General features: G+C 43.8%; 1 protein-coding gene across 3 annotated transcripts in view; it reads right to left on the reverse strand.

The window, feature by feature from the left end:
- Nucleotides 1-6,506: 6,506 nt before the first annotated feature.
- LOC143984443 (major histocompatibility complex class I-related protein 1-like) overlaps nucleotides 6,507-27,201 on the reverse strand; it is a 37,303-nt gene continuing 16,608 nt past the window's right edge. The window contains exons 4-7 of one of the 3 annotated variants that reach the window (XM_077484617.1): nucleotides 22,440-22,715; nucleotides 17,312-17,407; nucleotides 10,409-10,438; nucleotides 6,507-7,641 (exon numbers count right to left, since the gene is read on the reverse strand). In XM_077484617.1, coding sequence (XP_077340743.1) covers nucleotides 7,622-7,641; nucleotides 10,409-10,438; nucleotides 17,312-17,407; nucleotides 22,440-22,715 — 422 coding nt within the window. In that variant the 3' untranslated portion in view covers nucleotides 6,507-7,621. Of the gene's footprint in view, nucleotides 7,642-10,408; nucleotides 10,439-17,311; nucleotides 17,432-22,439; nucleotides 22,716-27,201 lie in introns of all 3 variants that reach the window. The other 2 variants (XM_077484613.1, XM_077484623.1) reach the window with 2 other exon arrangements.

Genomic DNA, 27,201 nt, shown 5'->3' on the forward strand with positions numbered 1-27,201 from the left:
TCGGTTCGCAGCAGAACATGCAAAAAATTCGAACACATGAAAACTGTTAAAGTCTATGGGACACGAACGTGAAAAATCAAAAGTGCTAATTTTAAACGCTTATATGCAAGTCATTGCCATAAAAAGTGTTTGGGGAACCAGGTCCTGCCCCAGGGGACATGTATCAATGCAAAATAAGTTTTAAAAACTGAAGTTTTTTTCCGGGAGCAGTGATTTTAATAATGCTTAAAGTGAAACAATAAAAATGTAATATTTATTAAAATATCGTGCCTGGGGTGGTGTCCGTAGTATGCTTGTAAAGTAGCGCATTTTTCCAGTGTTTAGAAGAATACCATAGCGTAATGACATTTCTAAAGGAAAAAATTTCATTTAAAACTACTTGCAGCTGTAATGTATTGTCAGGTCCTGGCAATATAGATGAAAATCATTGAAAAAAACAGCATGGGAACCGTGCACTCAAATTAAAAAAACATGGCGTGGGAGGCCCCCAGGCACTATATACTCCAAACAGCAGTATATATACTATATGGCCTGCCCTATATAATCTGCAGAATTTTAGGCCTTAGGTGTTGGTGGTACCAGAACACTGTAAGCCCTCACAGTTACTCTTGTTGAGTGCAAGAACTGGCCCTGCTGTGAAATACTATATCAAAAATTGTAATTACATGCCCCTGTTAAACAGGGGTAGAAAAAATTGGCCTGTGGTAGTGGTACCAGAACACTGTAAGCCCTCACAGTTAATCTTGTTGGGCACAGGAACAGGCCCTGTTGTGAGATATTATCTCAAGAATTGTAATTATATGCCCCTATTAAACAGGGGCAGAAAAATTGGGTCTTGGGTGGTGGTGGTGCCACAACACTGTAACCCCTCACAGATACTCTTGTGGGGCGCAGGAACGGGCCCTGTGTTGAAATATTATATCAAAAATTTTAATTACATGCCCCTGTTAAAAAGGGGCAGACAATTTGGTGGTGGTGTTGTCACAACACTAACCCCTCACAGATACTCTTGTTGGGCACAGGAACACTTAGAATTACATGCCCCTGTTAAAAGGGGGGCACAAAATTGGGCCTTGGGTGGTGGTGGTGTTGCTACAAAACTGTAACCCCTCACAAATTCTCTTGTTGGGCACTGTTGTGAAATATCAGATCCAAATGTGTGATTGCATGCCCCTGTTAAACAGGGGCAGAAAAATTGGGCTTTGGGTGGTGGTGGCGGTACCCTAAACCAAAAATATTGTTGGAAGCTAGCATCATCAAGATTGAGGAGGAATAGGATAGTCAGCATAGGCAGTCTTCAAGGGATCCCGCATCCATAGAAAATTATAATTAGTTACATCAGCATCAGGTGCTTGATAGCTGCTGATCCAAGACTGATTCATTTTCATTAATGTGAGCCTATCAATGGAGTCAGTGGACAGGCGCACTCTATGATCTGTTGCAAACCCTCCAACCGCAATAAATGTGCATTCAGAAAGAATGCTGGATGCAGGACAGGCCAGTAGCTCAATTACATATTCTGGCCAGTGGTCCATCCTCAAGACCCAGTAACCCAGTGGATGCTCTGTTGGAAAGGTCTCCAAGTCTGCTCTTGCCCCTAGATATTCTTGCACCATGCAATGCAGACGCTGGCGATGGTTGCTTGAACCAATCAAACCTTGGTGCTGAGGACTGAAAAAATTGTTTTAAAGGCATCGTCAGCCGACCACCTCCTCCACCGCTCTTCCTCTGACTGAACGAAGCCTCAGCAACGCGTTGTCCAGAACCAGGAAATTGTAACCTTCCAGGGTCTGGAAATGCATTGCACAAACCTTTCTTCAAGGCCTCCTGAAAATGTTTCATCCTCTGCTCCCTCTGCGAAGGCAGGATGAGTTCTGCAACCTTACCCTTGTAACGTGGATCAAGAAGGGTTGCCAGCCAGTAATGATCCCTCTCCTTGACGCCACGAATTCTAGGGTCCGTAGGATTTACAGAGACATCCGATTCTGAGTCCGCTGGATCAATAAGGATCACATGATCCATAACTACCTCCTCCCAGCCACGTACAACTCCTTGGGTTTCTTGGGACTGAAAATCATCCCTTGAAGACTGCTGCCAAGTGTTCTCCTCTACATCCATGCTGACACAATCCTCCTCCTCCTCCTCCTCCTCCTCCTCTTCCTGTGTGTTTGGTGGGCCTGCAGGAATACTATCTGGATAAAGGGGGCCTTGAGAGGTAAGGAAGTCCTCCTTTTCCTCCCGCTGTTCTACCTCAATTGTCCTGTCCCTTATTCCACAAAGCGTGTACTAAAACAGGAAGACTAGAGGGACAGTGTCACTGATGCATGCATTGTCGCTGCTCACCATCCTTTTTTCCTCCTCAAATGGTAACAGGACAGTGCATGCATCCTTGATCAGTAGTCACTGCCGTGGTAAAAAAAAGCCAAGCTCCCCTGACCCTGTTCTGGTGCCATACTCGCACAGGTACTCATTTATGACCCTCTGCTGCATGTGCAGCTGCTGCAGCATTGCCAATGTTGAGTTCCACCTGGTGGGCATGTCACAAATGAGGCGGTTGGTGGGCAGGTTGCTTTCCCTTTGAATGTTAGCCAGTTGAGCACTGCCATTATATGACTGGCGGAAATGAGCACTGACTTTCCTGGCCTGCCTCAGGAGATCCTGTAAGCCTGGGTACCTCCTCAAGAACTGCGGCACCACCAAATTCAGGACATGTGCCAATCATGGAACATGGGTCAAGTGTCCCTGTCAGAGGGCGGAGAGAAGGTTGGCGCTATTGTCGCATACAACCATTCCTGGCTGAAGCTGGTGTGGCGTCAACCACCTCTGAGCCTGCCCCTGCAGAATCTCTGCCCCAGTGTGGCTCCTGTCCCCTAAGCAGACCAACTCAAGCAACGCATGGCTTCTTTTTGCCTGACCGCTTGCGTAGCCCCTTGAACGCTTACAGAGCACCATTGGTTCGGAGGACAAATCTGCAGAAAAGGCTATAGAGGAAGAAGAAGAGCAGAGGGTGAAGGAGATAGCTGTAGCAGAATCACCACTAGCATTTTGGAGGCGGAACAAGCTCCAACAATACTGAACCCTGTCGTGCATCCTTCCCAGCTGCCAGCAGAGTTACCCATTGCGCCATCAAGGAAAGGTAACGTCCCTGCTCATGCCTGCTGGACCATGAGTCAGTGGTGATATGCACCTTACTGCTGACTGTCCTGTCCAACGAGGCCAGAGCATTGCCTTCCACATGCCGGTAGAGAGCCGGAATGGCCTTCTGTGAAAAGAAATGTCGCTTTGGAACCTGCCACTGAGGTACAGCATATTCCACAAATTTATGAAAGGGGGCAGAGTCTGCCAGCTGAAAAGGTAGCAGTTGCAGTGCTAGCAATTTGGCCGAGCTAGCATTTAGACGCTGAGCATGTGGATGGCTGGGACCAAATTTCTTTTTATGGTTCAGCAACTGGGGTAGGGAAATTTGCCTGCTAAAATCAGATGGAGGTGTACTGCTAGCAGATTGGCTGCAAGTACTTGCAGCCAATACTATTGATATACCTTCATTCCTCTCAGTGCAGGTTTTTGAGAGGACTGGAGGTATAGTGGGGTTGGAGATCCCAGATGAGGAGCAAGGAGAAGTCCGACCTTTTTCTCTGATCTGGGTCTTTCCAGTGCTGTTGCCAATGAACTGCATGGCAGGTCATCATACATCCGGTCAAGCATGTGATGCTCAAGAGGCTGCTGTTCTGGCCAACTTGATCCGCTTCAGACATAGGTTGCAAACGGTGCAATCTGCTGCACACGTGTTGAAAAAGGCCCATGCAAAGGAACTTTTAAAAGTGGGGAGTCGGCAGCGCCCTGCACCTGCGTAGCTCTGTGGTGTGATGCAATAGGGTGGCCGCCCTTAAAGGGGTTGTAAAGGTTTGTTTTTTATTTTCTACATAGGTTCCTCTAAGCTAGTGCATTGTTGGTTCACTTACCTTTTCCTTCGATTTCCCTTCTAAATGTTTTTTTTCTTTGTCTGAATATCTCACTTCCTGTTTCTCCTCAGTAAACTTCTCACCATCATCTGAGCTGGTGGTTAGTCAGCCAGAACAGCTTACTGAACAGCTTACTGAGGAGGAACAGGAAGTGAGAAATTCAGACAAAGAAAACAAAGAAAAAAAACATTTAGAAGGGAAATCGAAGGAAAAGACAAGTGAACCAACAATGCACTAGTTTAGAGGAACCTATTTAGAAAATAAAAAAACAAACCTTTACAACCCCTTTAAGCTGCCTCTTAGAGGACATCCTGCCTCATTGGAGTTGTGCCTCCTCCTCCTCTCTTCTCTCAGGCACCCAAGTACTGTCAGTGATCTCATCATCCCCTCCCTCCCTCATCACTGGAGCAAACTTGGCAGTATGCTGCAGCTGGGGGTACATGACTGCCAGTTTCTTGTCCTTCTTGGGCACCCCCTCTCGCTAGGCTCACGTTACTTCCTTCCTCAACCTGGGAACCCACATCAGAGCCTTCAAATTGATGCGCATCCTCCAGCAGCATGTTCACGACACTGTGGACGAATAATTCTGGGGACTCCTCCATGCATGATGGTGGGTCTACAGAAAGAGCGACTGTGGACAAAGAGCCAGTGGAATAGGCCACTTTGGCAGTTGTGTTGGAAGGAAAACTACTGAGCCAGGGTGACAGAGGATAAGGAGGATGAGGACAGCTTTATCCACTCCACCAACTCTTCTGCATGTTCTGGCTCAATAACACAGCCAGCATCAAAAAAAAGACAAGTGTGCCCCACAACCACCTGCAGAGGATGCTCCATGTCCACAACCAGCACTGTTGACTGTATACACAGAGGCTGCTTGCCCTCTTTTAGTGGCCTGTGAGCATCTACCTCTCTTTGGTGGTCTTCCAGATATGATGTATTTTTCGTTTTGCCACACCACACTGTATTGGATACTGTGTACACTGCCTGCACTGTATTAGTAACTGCACTACAGCTGCACTGGTGGTGTACACGGTATAAAATACAGAAGTGTAGTAGACACTATACACACTGTATTAGATACGGTGCACACCACCTGCACTGTATTAGCAACTGTACTACAGCTGCACTTTAATGTTTACTGTGTACACCACCAGAAAAGTAGTAGAAACTGTACTACGGCTGCACTGCATTTTTATACACCACCAGAAGTGTATTAGAAACTGTACAGACTATTTGATACGGTGTACACCACCAGAAAAGTAATAGAAACTGTACTACAGCTGTACTGTATTGTGTACACCACCAGAAGTGTAGTAGAAACTGTACACACTGTATTAGATACTGTGTACACCGCCTGCACTGTATTAGCAACTGTACTACAGCTGCACTATATTTTATACTGTGTACATCACCAGAAGTGTATTTAGAAACCGTACACCACAGAATGCACTGCAGCCTATTGGCTACACTGGATGCAGTGTGTGTGTGTGTGTGTGTGTGTATACAGTATATGTGTCTGTGTATATATATGTATATATGTGTGTATATATATATATATATATATATATATATATATATATATATATATATATAATTATAATTTTACACTGCACGGCACTGACTGGATATAGAATAAAATATATAGAAAAAACACAAAAACTGTTCTTTAAAATTATATTGCATATCCTCAATGTTACCAGCTCTTGAATGGGCACACGCTTGTTAGTTCAACCAAAGGAAACCTTCTCAGTCCTCATATTTTTTCTGCCCATTGTTAGTACTCATTTATTCTTGAGTACTTTTGTGATGTATAGAGGAACATAGGGGATGTCAGCTACTCTAATTTCACCACTGGTAAAAAAAAAAAATATTGCTCAGTAGGGGGCCCCATGGGAGGCTCCTGGGATATTAAAGCGGTAGTAAACTTCCCTAACATTACTACTTTTTAGAGCCGCTGAGGTAAGTTATGACATAATGTAAAAGTATGCACAGCATATTGGCACATTAGGGTACACTTACCTGTCATACTGAGCCCTCCTGCAATGTGCTGTGATCAATCCAGCGGGTCCCGGGTGCTTCTATCTTCACCCAGTTTTCTTTACGGGTTCTGTACCCTTGGTCACTTGCCTTGGAAGGGCTGCCTTGATGTCACTCCCACGCATGCTCATCCTCAATCTCATCCTCCCTCTCTCTTTTGAATTAAATTTGTTATAAAAAAAAATTGTTTGCATTTTTATTTTTAAAATTGTATTTTTTATAAAAAGCCCCACCAAAATCCTCAGTACCAGGTCCATGATGTTCTTAATCCGGCCCTAACTAGAACACCTGTCTGGTTTTGTTGCAGTCTGTGTGAAATAAATGCTGAGATTGATATTAACTTCTAAACTAAATATTTTAAATGTATATCCGAGGGTGGTCATGGATTCCCTCTATTTATTCCATAAATTTGTCTACTCCTATAATTATCTAGTCTCTGATAAAACTCTATATTATTGTGCTATAAACAGTAACTATCAAAGTTAGCTATGAAAACAAACGCACTGCTTAATAAAACAACGTCTTATTTATTTCCCAAGAAAATAGGAAAACGCTAACATGAAAATACTAAAGGAAGGTATTACAAAGCATATAACAACAAGAAACATCAAATGTATTTATCGCAAAGCTGTACTATAGATATGGCATCCTCAGCTGGGCTTAAGATGGTAACAGAGTGAGCTTTATCTCAGGCAGCCCTTTTATCCTTCAATCATACACCATCAAGACCGAACCCAATTGTCATCCTATCTAGACTATTGATGAATCGCAGTATTTATGGGGCAGTCCTCCTCAATATATTATATTGCTGTCCGTCCTGTTGTATTGGCCTCTAGGGGCAGCATTGTCCATGTATCATGTCTCTGTATCCCGGGTCAATCTTCAAAGCCGGTTGGTCCTTTTGATCTTTGTAACCCACCTTCATCAATTATCTCAGCAGCCAAGGCCCTCTTTGACGCTCACTTGCATAGCCCTATAAGATCAAATGGTCCAGAGCCAAGCATTTGTTCAGCCTTGATGGTGGCCTGATCTCTGCTTTCAGATATGCTACAAAGCTTTGATGTGCAACTTTTTACATTCCAGACCTGGTATCAACCAGGAAGAAAAACTCCAGAAAATATATTAAACCATGTTGCCTTTCAACACTGTGCCACTGTTTGCGAGATTCACCCTCTCTATTTGTCCTGTTTATTGTTATCACTAAGAGTAAAAGTGAAAGAAATTCCCAAATTATGGGTTACCACCGGAACTGGAATAAAGGGGAAATCTTCCAAAGGAGACATTTGTAGTTCTAGTGATCCTGGTGATAACCAAGGATTCTTTCTGTTGTGGCTATAGGACAGGAAGGGAAAGCTCCTTATTTGAAAACGGATTAATAAGAAAAAAACTGACGGGTTATAACCCTCTCTTGCGCTATCCAACATGGGAAAAAAAAAGTTTGCCTTTGCTACTTTAAAAAAAAAATTCAGATGTATTCATGAAATTAGACAAAACACCCATGGAAAAGCTGAATCTGTATGGTCTATGATGATCAAAATTATACAGTATCTCTTCTTGTGGCTTTGGTGATGTTCTCCAGATAATATATCATCTTGTACACTCACTTAATCGTTGTTGCATGACTAAGAATTGGCATCTGAAGCTGTAAAAAAAAAATGGTGCTGATTAATTGGGCAATTGTGATAAAATATATTAATGTGCAACAATTCTATTGCATAACTGTTGAGAAGCACAGGCAAAACAGACGTTAGCCAAATATGGGTAGCTTTCCCCCCATTCTCAGTCTAATAAAATGCTAAAACAATTTTGGTTTGAATGGCATTGCCAGAGCTTAATTCACAGGTGTCAAACACAAGGCCCACTGGCCAAATCTGGCCCTCCAGGCCATTTCATGTGGCCCTCGCACCTCTCCTGCAGCTGCAGGAGAGCTCCAGTCCTCCTCCAGACCCTTACTTTCACGCAATGCATACAGCTTCTTCCCAGCAGCAGCATAAGGAAAGGGGGGTACACTGTGATGTAAAGGAGAGTGGGGTACTCCACTTCTGATGGTGGGGTGGCTCTTGACATCTAATGTAAGGGGAGGGGATGCGCTGGACTTCTAATCTTACAGCTACAACCGGCCCTTTTGAGAGCAATCATAATGCTGATGCGTCCCACAATGAAATTGAGTTTGGCACCCCTGGCTTAATTGGTTTTAAACAATACACATTATTATTATTATTATTATTATTATTATCATGGATTTATATAGCGCCAACATTAAAACAAATTGCCAAACAGCAAATGAGTTCACAGGGAACACACATGCCAGTCACAGGTAGACTGCGAGCACCCAATTAGCAAAATGTAGTCTGTACTAACATCGGTCCAGGTCAGGCCACTAAGGGTATTTATCAAATATTATTTGGTTGCTGGCATGGTAAATGCAGCAAATAAAGCTGAGACAATATAGGGTGAGAGGTTGGGAAATTGTAAGCCCTTGTACACACGGTCGGACATTCCGACGGAAAATGTCCGATCGGACCGTGTTGTCGGATAATCCGACTGTGTGTGGGCTCCATCGGACTGTTTCCGTTGGAATATCCGACGGACAACGTTTTAGAGCTGGGCTATAAAACTTTCCGACAATATGAAACGATCGGAGTTTGTCCGATTGTGTGTAGAGAATTCCGATCGGACAAAGTGCCACGCATGCTCGGATCAAATCCCTAGACCAAAGCTATTGGCTACTAGCCTGAACGTAGTCCCGTCGTAACAAAATAACATTGTCGCATTACGTACGATCGGATTTTCCGACAACGTATATGCAACATAAGTTTCGGACAAAATCCGTCGGACAAAATCCGACAGATTTTGTTGTCGGCATGTCCAACCATGTGTACAAGGGCTTAGAGTACAGAACTCTCAAGGCAGTGCACGTGCACACATTTGAAATGTCCCTACCTGCCCCCTCTCTAAAGCCTCATACACACGTCATGATCCAATTGTTGGCCAATCGAGCGTCTGATTTTTGTCTTAAGGGCATGTGCCTGGATCTTGTGCATACTAATGGTACACAATTGTCAGGCAACAAACACGAACGTAGTGACATACTACGAGTAATTTCAGATCTTGTGTGCCAACCATTGGGCCCCTTCTGCCAATTTCGTATTTAGTGAGCATTGATCCCGAGCATGCCTGTTTGTACTTTCAACTTTTGTGTGACGGACTTGTGTATTGACCATCAGAAAATCTGACAACAAACCGTTTTCCGCCGAAAATGTATTAGCATGTCATCCAACATTTGTTGGCTGAAAGTTGGACAACAAAAGGAGCGTACTAACGGTCAGATTTTAGGACAGCAGTCTGTCAACAGACAATCCTCTGCCAACAATTGGATCATGTGTACAAGACTTTAGAATTCCAACCAATTGATTTTGCTTCCATTTAATATGGAATTACAGTATATTCAGCAAACAACATATTAAGCCGTTGCATAATAGAGTCCCTTCTATTATGTCACAGAGAGAAAACAACCTACATCCACACATACAGCAGTTTCCCCTTTATGAGGTATCTGTATAGAGAGCTAACAATGCAGATTATGCAATGTTCAGCACTCATGATATTCAGATTTTTTTTATTTTTTTTTTTTTATTTAAATTGAGTACATATATAACTACTTCAGCCCCAGAAGGATTTACCCACTTCCTAACTTTCTAACCAGGGCATTTTTTTTTTTGTTTTTTGTTTTTTGCAATACCGCACTGCGTTGCTTTAACTGACAATTTGGTTGTGTAACGTTGTACCCAAATAAAATGTCCCTTTTTTTTTTTTTTTTTTCCATAAATAGAGCTTTCTTTTGGTGGTATTTGATCACCTCCTGTGGTTTTAATTTTTTTGTGCTATAAACAAAAAAGAGCAACAATTCTAAAAGAAACAAAAAAGAAAGTGTCATATAGTTCTAGTTTTAGAGTAAAAAGCTTTTACTTTGCTGTCCATTTAGAATATCCTTATGTGCTGTGAGTCATGTTTGTCATTAGATGCACCTTATATTTAATGTTTATTTGTAAAAGATGTTATAGTTTATATTGCTATTAAAATTGAATTCCATCGGAATTTCCGACACACAAAGTTTGAGAGCTTGGTCTAAAATTTTGCAACAACAAAATCCGATCTTCTAATAATAATGTATCTAAATTCCGATCGTGTATAGACAATTCCAACGGTTAAAGTGCCACGCATGCTCAGAATGTGTTTTTCTCTTTTTTTTTAACACCTTTTGCATTTTTCGAATAAAAAATTGTAAACAAAAAATTCTGAATTAAAAATATAACTAAAATAAAACTGACCCAAAAGTAGTACAAATTATCTTTTAATAAACCCCACCGATCATAACACCAAAACAGAATGTGTTTATAAATACTTACAATTTGCTCTCTTGTAACTGGCTTTTCTTTCTGAGATAAACAGAAGAAATTAAATTAGAGAAAATAAAATATCAAATACAGGAAATAAAATGTCCTTGCATACTATCACAGAGAAAATTTTAAATTTTTCCCATGCCATACAAAAAGCAAATATAGGCATACCACACTGGGGTTTATTTACTAAAGGTAGAGAGTGCAAAATCAGGCTCACTTCTGCATAGAAACCAATGAGCTTCCAGGTTTTATAACCAAAGCTTAATTGAACAAGCTGGGGTTAGAAGCTCATTGGTTTCTATGCAGAAGTGAGCCTGATTTTGCACTTTCCAGCTTTAGTAAATACACCTCCATTGTTTACTTAAAAGTGGGGTATGCCTGTAGCAGCATAAAAACACTTTTATCCTTTACTGTAAAAGCAAGCACTTTTGGAAATGTTTAATGAGCAGATCATTCAGGGTTGGAATAGAACATCACTGACCAAATATGGCCATGTTCCCCCTACCCTGGATCATTTTGTGTCCCTACCCCTCTTGGGTTGCTCTTCGTCTTTTTAGTATGTTCTACATAACATATAAAAAATGAGGGTGGGTAAGGCTCGTTCACACCTGAGCGATTTTCTGCTTGTAGCTCTGAGCATTTTGTTTCCTGAAGCAAAGCACCTAAAGCTCAAAGTACATGAGCTTATTTTTGGCAGATTACAAGCATTTTTGGCCCCATATACTTCAATAGAAACATGTGACTAGAGCATTTTACGAGTGTTTTGTCGCTTGTTTTCTGCTAAAATAGCATCACTCCACCGCTAATTTTTTCTCCCCCCTCCTCCCCCTAGTGCTTTATATTGTCTAAACAAAAACGCCTGAAGCTGTAAAATGCTTGTAATACACTTGTAAAAGGCCTGAAAATGGCAATAAATCAATACGCTCAGGTGTGAATGGAGCCTTATGCCGGCCATACACTGTTCGAATTTCGAAAGAATTTTCTTTCGCAAATCGTATCGAAGAATTTTCGTATGGATTTCGCACCATTAGTGGGCTGTAGCAACAGTCGATTTTCATGTGGAAATCAAATTTGAGAAATCGGACATGTTGGAAATTTTTTGAAAAACTAACGTTTTTCTAATCAATGATGGGAGAATCGTGCGAGAAATGTAATGAGAAAAGAAAATTTACGGAGAGAAAAGAAGATTCCCGGCCAGGAAAATTATTTTCTGTAGCAACATGAGGTGAAATTGAAAGCTTGGTCGGCCAAATTTCGAAAATCAATGGTGGCATCATCGGATCACAAATAAACAAATTTTCTGATTTTGAAAAGAAAATTCGTTTGAAATTCGACCATGTATGGCCTGCATTAGATAGAGCTTAGTGGGTGGAATCCCCTTCTGACTTCTGGGGGTTGAATACTCCAACAGTGTGATCTCCCTGCTATAATTCCTGACTCCGCTCCTATACAACTGGGGGTTTTAGATGTTTCTGCCCACCTTCCTATTTTACATCTGTTCTCCATAATATAAAATAAAAAAAAATCTAACCGGGATCTTGGGAGTCCAAAAGTGATATAAGTAACCACTTACTAACTGGCCCATAGTAAAAAAAAAGTCATAACTTTGATGTTAAATAATGGACTTATGGCAGCAGCTAGCTGCCATAATGCCGGTACTGTTTTTACTAAGTTCTCTACAAGATACAAGTGGTCCCGTGAGCGGATTCGCTGCAGTATCACTTTTAGAAGTGCCGCTTCCTGGTTGTTTCCAGGCTTACCGGACCCATAGGTGAAGCCCAGGAGCAATCCGATGCAGCCGTTAGTTGGGCATGGAAAAAAGTGAGGCTAAGATGCCCACCCCTCATCTCTATATCTTTGGAGGACCAGAGCGACCTCTGACATCACGTCCGGTTCCCTGGCCAGAGTATTTTTTATTTTATTTTTATTTTATTTGTTAAATCAATCGTTTAAAAGCAAAATATCAAAAATATTTTTTTAAGGTAAATTAGAGATTTGAGATCTTTTTGGCCCCGGATCTCTCTAAAAAGACGACCTGTGATCCTTATTTCTATTACATGGGATGTTTACATTCCTTGTAATAGGAATAAAAAAAGTGATCAAAAAATAAATAAAGGGACAGTGTAAAAATAAAAAGGAAAAAAAAAAATTAAAGTGCCCCATCCCTCTGTACTAGCACGCGGAAGTGAATGCATACGCAAGTTGCGCACACATTTGTAAACTATGTTTTAAACCACACATATGAGGTATTGCCACAAATATTATAGTGAGAGCAATCATTCTAGCACAAGACTTCCTCTGTAATACCCTGTCCACACGGTTGGACTTTCCGACGGAAAATGTGCGATCAGATCGTGTTGTCGGCAAATGAGTGTCAGTATTTCCGACACACAAAGTTTGAGAGCTGGATCTAAAATTTTCCGACAAGAAAATCCGATTGTTTAAATTCCGATCGTGTGTAGACAATTTTGATGGACAAAGTGGCACACATGCTCAACCTAAATTACAAGAAAGCTATTGGCCCGTTTATAGTCCCGTCGTACATGTTCTACATCACCTTGTTCAGAACAATCGCGTTTTCCGACAACTTTGTGCGACCGTGTGTATGCTAAACAAGTTTGGGCCAAAATCCGTCTGAAAAAATCTGATGGATTTTGTTGTCGGAAATTCCGACCGTTTGTACAGGGCATAACTCTAAATGGGTAACTTGTAAAAATGTTTGTTTAAAATGTCACCAATGGAGATTTTTAGGTACCATAATTTGTCGTCATTCCACGAGAGTGCACAATTTTAAAGCATGAAATGTTTAGATATCTATTTACTCGGCAGATCATCATCTTTCACATTATGCAAAAAAATTGGGGTAAATATTTTTTTTTATTCTTTAAAGTGTGTTTTTTCCATAAAAATTAAATTTTAAAGACTGCAGCGCAAATCAGTGGCGGCCCGCCCATAGGGGGCGCCCGGGCGCCGCCCCCCCTCCCCCTAGGTGTAAAAAAAAAAAAAGTAAAAAAAAAAACAAAAAAAAAAAAAACGGGCCCTTTAAGACATTTAAAAAAAAAAAAAAAAATGTCATTTAACAATTTAACATAGTGTACTGTGGCGCCGGTCACAGTGCACTATGAGAAGCGCCACGTCGATGCAATCACAAGATTGCATCCATGGCGCTTTATTTGCAGGTTAAAAACCCGCCTTGCGGCGCACTGTAGAACGCCGACTAGCTTCTGCCCGTAAAATCACTGTGATTCTACGGGCGGGAGCATTGTCATTCTTAGACAGGCAGGTCACTTCCGGCTTTCGGCTGCTTCACGAAACCCGGAAGTGACGTCGGCAGCTCCGTTCCTCAGCCTGAGCGGAGCTGCAAGACAGTGAGAGGTGAGTCACCGCATAAAGGCTTTCTAGTTTCTACTTTGTTGATGCATTTAGCTGAATGAATGGAAAAAAAGCTTTCACAGCCAGAAAGGTTTCCCCAGGCCAGGCGACTTTTGCCGTGGCCAATCAGAGAATGAGCTCTGAAGGGGGAACTCCACGCCAAATTTCTGAAAAAAAATTTGACGTGAGTTCCCCCTCCGAGAGCATACCAGGCCCTTAGGTCTGGTATGGATTCCAAGGGGAACCCCCTACGCCGAAAAAACGGCGTGGGAGTCCCCCCCAGATCCACACCAGACCCTTATCCGAGCACGCTACCCGGCCGGCCAGGAAAGGGGGTGGGGACGAGCAGGCGGCCCCCCCCCCTCCTGAGCCATACCAGGCCGCGTGCCCTCAACATGGGGGGTGCCTTGGGGGAGGGGGGGGCGTGCGGCCCCCCCACCCCAAAGCACCTTGTCCCCATGTTGACGAGGACAAGGGCCTCTTCCCGACAACCCTGGCCGTTGGTTGTCGGGGTCTGCGGGCGGGGGGCTTATCGGAATCCGGGAGCCCCCTTTAATAAGGGGGCCCCGTATACCGGCTCCCCACCCTATGTGAATGAGTATGGGGTACAATGTACCCCTACCCATTCACCTGTGAAAAAAAAGTACAAAAAAAACACAACACTGGGTTAAAATATTTTATTGCACAGCTCCGGGGGTCTTCCGTCTTCGGGGGTCTTCTCGCCGGACTCCTCCGCTATCTTCTTGTAGCTCTTTTGCTAGCGGAGGAGCCCGGCTTTCTTCCTCGCCGCCGGCCTCTTCTTCCGACTTCGGGGGTCATGTCCCCCTCTTCGGTTCTTCTGCCGGGCCACCGCGCCTTCTTATAGCTCTTTTACAGGCGGTGGCCCGGTCTTCTGTCGCCGCTGACGACGCCGCCGCCCGTTCTCCTTCTTCTTCTCCAGGAGATGTTGACTCGACGATCTCTCCGGCCGCAATGCCAGGGACGCGCTGCGCTGCCACTTATATAGGGACAATGGGGCAGTGTCACATGGGTTGATGTCACATGGGTTGGTCACATGGGTTGATGTCACATGGTGACAGTCCCAGCATCCTCCGGGGCTGTGACATCGTAAGGGGGCGGGGGCACCATGTGAAATCAACCCATGTGATCAACCCATGTGACACCGCCCCATTGTCCCTATATAAGTGGCAGCTCAGCGCGTCCCTGGCATTGCGGCCGGAGAGATCGTCGAGTCAACATCTCCTGGAGAAGAAGAAGAAGAAGAAGAACGGGCGGCGGCGGCGTCAGAAGACCGGGCCACCGCCTGCAAAAGATCTATAAGAAGGCGCCGTGGCCCGGCAGAAGAACCGAAGAGGGGGACAAGACCCCCAAAGTCGGAAGAAGAGGCCGGCGGCGAGGAAGAAAGCCGGTCTCCTCCGCTAGCAAAAGAGCTACAAGAAGATAGCGGAGGAGTCCGGCGAGAAGACCCTCGAAGACGGAAGACCCCCGGAGCTGTGCAATAAAATATTTTAACCCTGTGTTGTGTTTTTTTTGTACTTTTTTTTTTCACAGGTGAATGGGTAGGGGTACATTGTACCCCATACTCATTCACATAGGGTGGGGGGCCGGTATCCGGGGCCCCCTTATTAAAGGGGGCTCCCGGATTCCGATAAGCCCCCCGCCCGCAGACCCCGACAACCAACGGCCAGGGTTGTCGGGAAGAGGCCCTTGTCCTCATCAACATGGGGGCAAGGTGCTTTGGGGTGGGGGGGCCGCACGCCCCCCCCTCCCCCAAGGCACCCCCCATGTTGAGGGCACGCGGCCTGGTATGGCTCAGGAGGGGGGGGGGCCGCCTGCTCGTCCCCACCCCCTTTCCTGGCCGGCCGGGTAGCGTGCTCGGATAAGGGTCTGGTGTGGATCTGGGGGGGACTCCCACGCCGTTTTTTCGGCGTAGGGGGTTCCCCTTGGAATCCATACCAGACCTAAGGGCCTGGTATGCTCTCGGAGGGGGGAACCCACGCCAATTTTTTTTTCAGATTACATAAGGGGCGTGGTTTATGAGAAGTGGGAGGGGACAAAATTATGGGCGGGGTCTGGCGCCCCCCCATCTAAAAACTTCACCAGCCGCCACTGGCGCAAATACTGTGTGGCATAAAATAATTTCAATGATTGCCATTTTACTATCTAGGGTCTCTTCTAAAATATATAATGTTTTGGGGTTCTAAGTAACTTTCAAAAAATACAAATTTAAACTTAAAGTAAAGTAACTTAAAGTAAACAAAGTGCCAGACAAACCTGGTCTGCTAATAATAATGTATCTAAACCCAAAAGACAGAAATGTAATGCAATGTAGCTTACTAGTCCTTTTTTTCATGTTAAGAACATTTATAGCGTGCATACTCCAAATAAGGGTCTGATATTGATATTTTGGGACTCTGATCTTTTATCCATCTTTTTGGATGGAGTTTCTCCTTAAAATTCATGCCAAACCCAAAGGGGACCCCTATGCCATTTTTATTTTTTTGTATGGGGTCCCCTATAACATCCATAACACACCCTCAACAAGGATAAAGACCTGGCATAGATTATGTGAATCCCTGGTCACTTTAAAAAGTGGAAGGAAGGGAGGGGGGAATGAGTCATAAGAGAGCCAATAAGAGCTGCAGAGATGGAGGTGTGCCTCTGTGTGTCTGTGTAAATCCAGGAAGTGAACAGACAGCTTCAGCTGCCCACAGTTAAAATGGTTGCATCCAGACTTAGTGTAGGGAGATTTCTGCAGCATATTTGGCAAGTACAGAATCACAGTATATATAAAATATGCAAAGTGGTTGGAGGGAAGCTTCAGAATGGCAAAGATGTTTTTATTACAGATTATGTGAGAAGACTGCAGTTCTTTAAGAAACAAAGCTGCCATTTGCTGCCAATTTATTTGGCAGCCTTTATCAACAACCTCATCAAGAATAAGGGTCCAGTATGTATTTTTACGTGCACCCTTTTCTTGTGTGACGGTCCCCCATTACCACCTATACCAGATTTCCATGGGAGATAAGACCATGTCGTTTGTCTGACTATCCCTTGCCTAGCCTAGAAAATAGACATTCATTTTTTTTTATCATTCTTCTCTCTTTGACTTAAATAGGAGTTTTGGACTTTAGTCATTTTCTGCAAACCGGCCTTGACCCAAATGAAAATACGTTTCGCTAATGAAAACTACTAATCCTATCAATCCATCATGAAATGGAGATTACCAAAGGCAGATATGTTTACAGTCCAGCCTGTGTGATAAAAGCCTAGAAAAAATAAACAAATGCAGCCACCACATATAAGGACTGGTCATCTGCACTATGTTAAACTTTTGTTTTGTGGGTTTAGATATCTTTTAGCTATCCAGCATCTACCATTAAAAAAATCTACTGTTACTAGATGGCTCTGCATAATCTGCAATAAAGCATTATACTGGCTATTCTCTGCAATGAGAATGTTAGGTTATCAGAAGTAAATTTTAAGACTCATAAAATTTATGGAAAGCAAAAGCTTTAATTCTGTAACATTACTTACTTATGTGTACAAAAACTCCACCAATAAAAATAGCTACAACAAAACAGCTGACGGCAGCACCAACTATAATTCCGATTGGCGGGTCTTTTTGGGGTTCTGAGGAAGAAACACAAAAGAAAACTGTTCTACTGTGATTTTCAACTGTAAAATCTTTAGGGAAGACTATGCATAATTCAGATGCAGGTTTATGGAAAATGCATTTAATGAAAAAAAAAAAAGTAACAGATTTTAAAGTGTTTTAAAGAGCCAAAGCATATTCTTATTCTCCAAAATTTGTGTTCCTAAACCCACAACAGTAAAATCAATCTGTATATGCAGTAAAGCATGCTGCATTGTGTAAAAAGGCTGCTTGATCCTGTATACACAGATCCTCCCCTCCATACTCTGTCCCCCTGGACAAATCTGGATAAAACAGAGCTTTTGGAGTCAGGCTGCACATACTCTGGTGCGTCTTGCTAGAGAGGTGTTTTTTTCTTGGGAGAGTGCATGTGATCAGTGCAGGGCCAATCAGCACTGTCCAGACATGTCCAGACAGAGGATCAGGAGCCCTGCAGCCTCATAGGACAGCTCAGTTGAGTATGAAAACTTCTCCTACCGGTACAAGCTTCACCAGGAACTGATAGAAATCACAAGACTGCTCTATACTGTTGATGAGAAAAGGTATTTAGCAGTTTATATTTACTAACATAATTGCATTTCCATGTTCTGTGTACTGTGGGAGACCAGATATAGTGAATGCAGCGTCTTGGGTTTAGTAACACTTTAATCCATAAACATCCTCTATTTAGTGGCCCTGTAATCTTTTGTTCATGAAAATATATACATCAGTTTTTTACAGCCTCCTTGAAATGTCCTCTGTGATCCTGAACCTCTCCCTTTCTTTTTTACTGCTCGTTAACACCTGCAAAAAGTGACAGTGGATATAATTCCTACTGCAAAGCATCACGGCTGCAGCATACTGTATGTACAACCCCAGCTACTGCCTCTGCAGCTAAAGGGGGTAGCGGTTGGGAAGGTAAAATTGCCTTACAGTGTATGTGTCCCCAAACATAGTGATTTATACTTGGATAACGGCTTCTAAATGTTTAGCCCTTTGTTAGCACAGTGCTCCACTATAGTTTGCAGCTGATAATGAAGGCCAAGATACGTACCTGGAAACTTCAGACCAGTCAACCTAGCGTCAATAGTATGTAGTGAAAAATTGTTGCCTCTAAGTTGAAATCTTATACAAAGGCAAAGTACCATCATCCAAAAATTATTATATACGAAAAAGTGCTCCGATATCGTTATAAAGCTATTGGACAAAGGCGGTAATATTGTCTTAATGATACACGCCCAATAACAAACAATTTGTCACGCGGTTTTAAATAATCAGAACTGGTAGAGACCGATCCCTACTACCATACAGACCTTTTATTGGTGAACTTTGGGATGTCTGCACTGAGGCCTTCATGCAAGGCCTCGTTGATCGATATACCCTCGCTTTCCTTGTCCCCAAATTTCCACGTGTCCACACCTTTTACACATTACCCAAAACTCATAAAAATGTGCAATCACCTACTTTCATATATACACGATACGACAGATCTCTTAAAACACAGAGGGAATCCAGGTCCCTCCAGGCACCCTTCTCGTGCTATAGATATCGAAGCATTGTATTTGAGTATCCCCCACGAGCGTGGTGTCCAGATTGCTGGATTGTTCCTGATGGAACAGGACCAGGTGTCCTGGCCCCTGAACCAATTCATACTGCAAGTATTGTAATTTATACTGACTAAAAATTATATAATCTTTAGTGATCAATACCATTTACAGATTCAGGGGGTTGCAATGGGGACTTTGTGCGCTCCCCATATGCCAATTTGTATTTGGGTGGATGGAAAAGACAGATAACCTCAGATGACTGTAATGCCGCATACACACGACCGGACTTTTCGAGGGACTAGGCTTTGACAGACTTTCGACGGAGTTCTGACGGAGTTCTGACGGACTTTCCGAATGAACGGACTTGGCCACACACAATCACACCAAAGTCCGACGGATTCGAACGTGATGACGTACGACCAGACTAGAATAAGGAAGTTCATAGCCAGTAGCCAATAGCTGCCCTCGCGTTGGTTTTTGTCCGTCGGACTAGCAAACACACGAGCGGATTTCTCAGTAGGAACTGGGTCCGGCGGAGTTCTGGTGGAAAAAATTGAAACATGTTCCATTTCTAAAGTCTGTCAGACTTTTGCAAATCAAAAGTCCGCTGCAGCCCACACGCGATCGAATGGTCTGCCGGAATGATTCCGTCGGACTTTTGATGTTGAAAAGTCCGGTCGTGTGTACGCGGCATTACTCATCATTCTTTGATCATATCCTCCTATGGTACAGATATATTGATGATCTGTTCATTGTGTAGACGGGCACTAGAGGCATCACGTTAGAGTTTATCCAACTGCTTAACCTTAATCATTTAAACCTAAACTTCACTTTTGTTTTTGACGATAGGCAGATCCCCTTTTTGGATGTGACTATCGTAAAACATAATGGAACCATTGGCACGAATCTCTACCACAAACCTACAGCTGGCAATACACTGTTGAATGCCTCTATTGCCCATCCACAATCACTGGTACGCAGTATCTCATTCATGCACAATATTTGTGCTTGCGTAGGAACTGCACCAGGAAGGAAGAATACTTTGAGAGCGCCTCCTTTTTAAGAGGTTACTCTTGCACGAAAGCTTAAGAAAAGCTTTCAATCGAGCCCTTGCACATACTCAAAGCTCAATGCTTTATGATACATCAAGACCACAAGAAGCTGACACAGTTAAGCTTATCACTAATACTCTGCCCACCACCGTCAACTCAGAAAGATTCTATTTGACCACTGGCACCTGCTTACCGACCATCATGTTTTGGGTAGACATGCAGGACTCACCCGCGAACTTGTGTTCCAGAGAGCCTCTTCTTTAAGAGATCATCTGACTAATGGACATTATAAGATTTCAGAATGATCTATGATTGGACCATGTGGAACCTTTTAATGTGGCCAATGTCCACGTTGCCCCTGGATACTTGAGGGTACTAAATATCAACTACCCAATGGAGACATTTTTGCCCCACCTTAAACTATGGTACAATGGGAGTAATTTATTTAATGACCTGTAAATGCAAAGCATTTTATGTGGGCAAGACAATTTGAGAACAATGACAAAGAATTGCAATTATTTATATTACTCCAGCAATGGCAAGCTGACCACCATTGGCCGCCATATTGGGCTACATCACCGCTTCGATTTAATGTCAGTCAGAATTTTGGTTCTTGAGGTGTTTCTTCGGAGCCCAAGAGGGGGGGACTGGGGCAGGATAATTTTACAATGAGAAATGATGTGGATTGAATGTCTCAATGCCACCATCTCCCTAGGTTTAAATTAAATGATTTTAAAGGATTTCCTACAAACCTTTTCTGTGAGGTCTCTTTTTGCCCCCTTTTAACTTCTTTCCTTCCTTTTCCTTCCCTGCTGCAGATCCCATTTGGCCCCTTTCCATCTATTCATCATTTGTGCTTCCATTATTTGATAGAGGACATAAAGTTGTGAATTTACTACTATATCTTTTTTCCTCCTATCTATTCTCTACATAAATCCTACGTGTTAGGGATTTAATGTTGCCTAATTATTTGTATTATGCCTGTATATAACTATAACTGTTTTTTATCAGCTCAGGTCCTGTTTCTTTCCTAGAAGTCCTTCTCGGCCACATTTGCTCTCTTGCTCTTTACTCCTGGGCAGACATGTGACTCGCCTGGTGGAGGCGGTCTCTTCCCTGGAAGGCCACCCAACACTTGTATCGTTTGTTTTGGGAAATCTCGCCCATTTGGCGCACACGATGCGCGCTAGCGTCACAGCATGGTGTCACATATGACCAGTGCAGGGAGCCAGACCTGGTTCCTTGTGGTGGCGTCTGGCGTCTTCTGGGTTGGGGAGCTCATAAGTGAGTTTTGGCCCACCGGTGAGCATAGAGGATCTGTGTCTCCAAGGGGGGACATTCAGTTGAACCATCTACCGAGGTAAGTACCACTTTAAAGTTAAGATGCCTGAGAAAAGAACACACTGCCTATCTAGCTCTTTCCCTGCATGCCGGAACACACTACACAAGGCTGCCGCGCTGGCCTTCTATAGTGTGGGGCGTGTACTAAACCCCCTGAGCTATAATTGGCTGGTGTTCTCTAATACAGGCATCTGCAGGAGTTTAGTGGGTGTTGTGTGCCTCCAGCACAGCACAGTCTACACCTGTATCTACCCTTTATTGCTGGTGTTCTCTAATACAGGCATCTGCAGGAGTTAAAGTGGGTGTTGTGTGCCTCCAGCACAGTATACACCCGAAGATACCCCTTATTGCTGGTGTTGTCTGTTGCATAGCTTGCATATTAGCCTTTAAAATTAGCACTTTGATTTCGAATGTTCGTGTCCCATAGACTTTAATAGGGTTCTAAAGTTCGTATGAATTTTCAGTCCGTTCGAATGTTCTGGTGCGAACCGAACCGGGGGATGTTTGGCTCATCCCTATTACTGAAGCAGCATCTGTAGGAGGGATGGCTGACTGGCAGAGTGGTGGCACAAACAGCATTTGGGGAAAAAACTGTACAGGTCCCATGACATAATTCCAGAGACCAGTGATTAGTAGAGCAGAAAGAAGTGTCCCCAATCTCTCCCTTCTCAAACAGAACTTTTCACCAAGGGCTATTTCGCTGCCCCTGGCAAGCATGGTTACTCTCCCTACTCTAGCCACTGACAACTGTGCACCAAATACAGTGGGGCACTGCTATTTAGTAGCATTTTTCACATTAAAGATGACCACCAAGGTCTCCCAGTGTTGCAGAATCCAATTGGACCACTGATCCCCTGGTGACACCTAAAGAACAATCCTCAATTTCATCTGTACAACAACACAGCACCACTTACAGCATGGAGGATAAAATCCCCCTGTCTATTCGCTGGTTTATAGAAAGAAAACAAACCAAGTATGACCAGCTGTATTCTTTTTATACTCCACATCATTGGGTATCATACAAAAGCACAGTGAAATAAGCTATCTGTACAAATAATAGAAGACTAATAGCTATACTTTATATCACTCACCCCATTTCACAGTGAGAACATCCTCCAGACTGCTGTGGTCCACATGACAGGAGTAAGTGTCTTCCTCCTTGGTTGGCACTTCCACACTGACTCTGATCTGATAGGTGCCATCAGGATGGGGGAGAATTGGACTCATTTCATCTGAAGGAACATCATCCTCCCCATTCCTCACCCACTTCACATCCACAGGTCGGGGGTGAAACCCGTACACCAGGCACTGAAGTCTCATCACATCATCTGACTGACGACGGCCCCACACCTTCACCTCTGGGGGCACTGCAATAAAAAGAAAAACATATGACGCAAATGGGCAGATATTCTGGGCTATTTCTATTTCAATTCTAATTTTATTTAAAATTATTATAAAGTATTACACATATTTAAACAATTTCAAACATATACAATTACTTACATAGATAGTGGTCACATTCGTTTTGTTGCACATATCTTGGATACTTTTACACATAAAAAAAAAAAGGGGAAAATCTCTACCCAGGGACTTACTTGCGAAAATAGAAGACCAAAATGACAGTAACTGCCAGTATTCCAACATTTGCGTGAATGATGGTCGCTGTGTAGGAAATAGGTTTACTAAAGACGGGACTGTTCCCTGACATACAATATGGCTCAATCTATAATGAGATTCCCTAATCCATATAAGAAAACTTGTCCTATTTAACCCTTTCATGACTAAGCCTATTTTTGGAATTTGGTGTTTACAAGTTAAAATCCATATTTTTTGCTAGAAAATTACTTGGAACCCCCAAACATTATATATATTTTTTTAGCAGAGGCTCTAGAGAATAAAACGGCGATTGTTGCAATATTTTATGTCACACGGTATTTGCGCAGTGGTGTTTTAAACGCAACTTTTTGGGAAAAGGGACACTTTCATGAATAAAAAAAAAACAAAACCGTAAAATTAGCCCAATTTTTTTGCGTAATGTGAAAGATAATGTTACGCCGAGTAAATAGATACCAAACATGTCACACTTTATAATTGCGCGCACTTGTAGATTGACGACAAAGTACGGTACCTAAAAATCTCAATAGGCGACGCTTTAAAAATTTTTTACGGTTACCAGGTTAGCGTTACAGAGGAGGTCTACTGCTAGAATTATTGCTCTCGCTCTGACGATCGCGGCGATACCTCACATGTGTGATTTGAACACCGTTTACATACGCGGGCGCGACTTCCGTATGCGTTTTCTTTGCTTCGCGAGCTCGCGGGGACGGCGGGCGCTTTGAAAATTTTTTATTTTTTTTTTATTTATTTTATTTATTTTAAAACGACTAAATTGTTTAAAAAAAAAATAAATAATTTGATCACTTTTATTGCTGTCACAAGGAATGTAAACATCCCTTGTGACAGTAATAGGTGGTGACAGGTCCTCTTTATGGAGGGATCGGGGGTCTAAAAGACCCCCCACCCCTCCTTTACACTTCAATGTATTCAGATCGCCGAAAACGGCGATTCTGAATACCGGATATTTTTTTAAAACCGGCGCCATTGGCAGCCGAGTAAACGGGAAGTGACGTCATGACGTCGCTTCCGTATTTACGATGAGGAGACTGGAACGAAGCCGATTACGGCTTCGTTCCAGTTCCTCCGCAGCAGCCGGAGGCGTCGGACAGGGAATCGGTGCTCCCGATCGAGCGGGAGCACCGGTAACAGCGGCGAGAGGCGGCGGGAGGGGGGGACGTCCCCTCCCGCTCCTCCGGCATAACAGCCGAGCGGCTTTTAGCCGCATCGGTTGTTATGGCTGGAAAGCCAATCGCCCGCTGTAAAAAACGGTACCGGGATGATGCCTGCAGGTGCGGGCATCATCCCGGTATACCCCCCGGAAGCCGAGTACGCAGATCTGCGTACGCTCGGCGGGAAGGGGTTAATGCCGGTGGGAAAAAAGGGTTGCCAAATAGAAGTGTCATAGGTCCTTCACAGGAGGAAAGTCCCAATTGTATAACTGTTTTAGCCCATATATTCAACAAATGGGATGTAAGAGAGGGCATAGTCTCTAGCAACTCTCGGTATGTATTGCTACCAGACAAATATAACCACGGCAACACCTTTAGATTAAGTCGATTCAACCCTTGTTCTAATTTTACCCATTGTTTAGTATCGGAACAATGAAACCAATCCACCAGTCTAGTGAGGACTGCTGAAACATAATGGTAATACAAGTCTGGTGCACCCGCACCTCCTTTCGTTTTTGGCAGTGATAATAATTTCTTTTGTAGTCTTGTTTTTATTTTATGGCCCCAAATAAATGTTTTAAAAGCCAATTGTAGAGTGGAAAAAAAGGACCTAGGAACACAAACAGGGATAGTTTGAAAAAAATACAAGAATTGCGGTATTATATCCATTTTTAATATATTAATCCTCCCAAACCATGAGTGTTGCTTAATATCATATTTTTTTTAGATCTTGTAAAGTACGTTGCAAAAGAGGAACATAATTCATTGAATATAGATGATTTGGATCTGTGCGGAGCTGAGCTAAGTGGCTGAGCAATGCTGTTGATAAACATTGTCCAGTTGTTGTGTTTTTTGTTTTTTTGACAGCTCCAATTGCTGGGACTTTACTTTAGCTGTCAACAAGGGAACTCTACTGACAGCTGAATGAGTCATCGGTTGTTAAGGACGCGGTGGCACCGCTCCTTAACAACCGATAATTTTGGGCTGTTTAAAAATTATTTCAGCTGTTAGTGAGGGGAATCCCGCTGACAGATGAAAGAAAGGAGCCTGAAAGTATAGGTTTCAGGTGGCATTTGCACAAGTACCGATACTCATGCAAATGCTTAGAATCGACACTGATACCGGTATTGGTATCAGAACAATCTTGGCATAATACAACAGGGAGGAACCAAAGGTTTTAGTAGCCCTCAGCAATAAACTACAGGGAGGAACTATAGGTGTCAGCAGACTTTGCAGTACATGACGGGGAGAAACCACAAGTCTCAATAGTACTTAGTAGTATATGGAAGGGAAAAACCATAAAGCAGATCATAGATGGTGCAAATTTGAAGAAATTCTCACGATTCTGCCCTCAACACAGATAGTGCTGACAGGGGAATCGCTCTTGCTGAGGCTGGTCTTCTTGTGGCAGGGCGGCTATAGCAGCTGCTATCGATAATCACAAGTAAAATCTGACTTGCTGGTTGTACCCAAGTGGATTTATCAACATGGTACAGTCAGCCTGCCCATACATGGTTTGAATCTAGGCTGGTTCCTGCTGAGCTGGCTGAGATTCAAACCATCTATGGCTGGTCTTATGCCGTGTACACGGTCGGATTATCCGAGGGAAAATGTGCGATCGGATCACGTTGTCGGAAAATCTGACCATGTGTGGGCTCCATCTGACTTTTTTCGTTGCATTTTCCAACGCAAAAAGTTTGAGAGCAGGATCTAAAATTTTCCGACAACAAAATCCGATCGCATAAATTACGATCGTGTGTAGACAATTCCAAAGGACAAAGTGCCACGCATGCTCAGAATAAACTAAGAGACTAAAGCTATTGGCTACTGGCCCATTTATAGTCCCGACGTACGTGTTTGACGTCGCCTCGTTCAGAACGATCGGATTTTCCCACAACTTTGTGCGACCGTGTGTATGCAACACAAGTTTCGGCCAAAATCTGTCAGAAAAAATCCGATGGATTTTGTGGTCGGAATGTCCGACCGTGTGTATGGGGCATTAGTCTCAGCAGTCCTTGGAAGAACACAACAGGAAGGAAACAAGTCTCAATAGTCCTCAGCAGTACACTATGGGCAGAAACTGTAAAGCCGCGTACACACGGGCGGACTGTCTGGCCTACTTAGTCCGCCGAAACACATTTCAGCGGACAGTCCGCTCGTGTGTGGGCTTCAGCGGACCTTTTTTAGCGTGCAGTCTGGCGGACTAAGTATTTCGGAATGTTGGAAATACTGTCCGCTGGACTCGCATTTCGGCGGACAATCCGCCCGTGTGTGTGCCAGTCCGCCGTACTTTTGAAATGAGCGGACTTTTCCCACCCGGAGAAAAGTCCGCTCATTTCGAGCGGGTATCCAGGTAGGCGGGGCCCGCGACGAAGACGTCGCTGGCCCCGCCGCCTGGTATGGACTTAAAGGGGAACCCCAACGCCAAAAAAAAATCGGTGTGGGGTTCCCCCCCAAGTCCACAACAGACCCTTGTCCGAGCACGCTACCCGGCCGGCCAGGAAAGGGGGGCGAGCGAGCGCCCCCCCTCCTGAGCCGTACCAGGCCGCGTGCCCTCAACATGGGGGGGTGCCTTGGGGAAGGGGGGGCCGCGCGGCCCCCCCACCCCAAAGCACCTTGTCCCCATGTTGATGAGGACAAGGGCCTCTTCCCGACATCCCTGGCCGTTGGTTGTCGGGGTCTGCGGGTGGGGGGCTTATCGGAATCCTGGAGCCCCCTTTAATAAGAGGGCCCCCGGATACCGGCCCCCCACCCTATGTGAATGAGTATGGGGTACAATGTACCCCTACCCATTCACCTGTGAAAAAAAGTACAAAAAAACACAACACAGGGTTAAAATATTTTATTGCACAGCTCCGGGGGTCTTCCGTCTTCAGGGGTCTTCTCGCCGGACTCCTCCGCTATCTTCTTGTAGCTCTTTTGCTAACGGAGAAGTCCGGCTTTCTTCCTCGCCGCCGGCCTCTTCTCCCGACTTCGGGGGTCTTGTCCCCTCTTCGGTTCTTCTGCTGGGCCACCGCGCCTTCTTATAGCTCTTTTACAGGCGGTGGCCCGTCTTCTTCTTCTTCTT

The sequence above is a fragment of the Lithobates pipiens genome, unplaced genomic scaffold (genome assembly GCF_037356315.1).
Source record: "Lithobates pipiens isolate NorthernLeopardFrog02 unplaced genomic scaffold, aLitPip1_a1.2 Scaffold_1, whole genome shotgun sequence".
Lineage (NCBI taxonomy): Eukaryota > Metazoa > Chordata > Amphibia > Anura > Ranidae > Lithobates > Lithobates pipiens.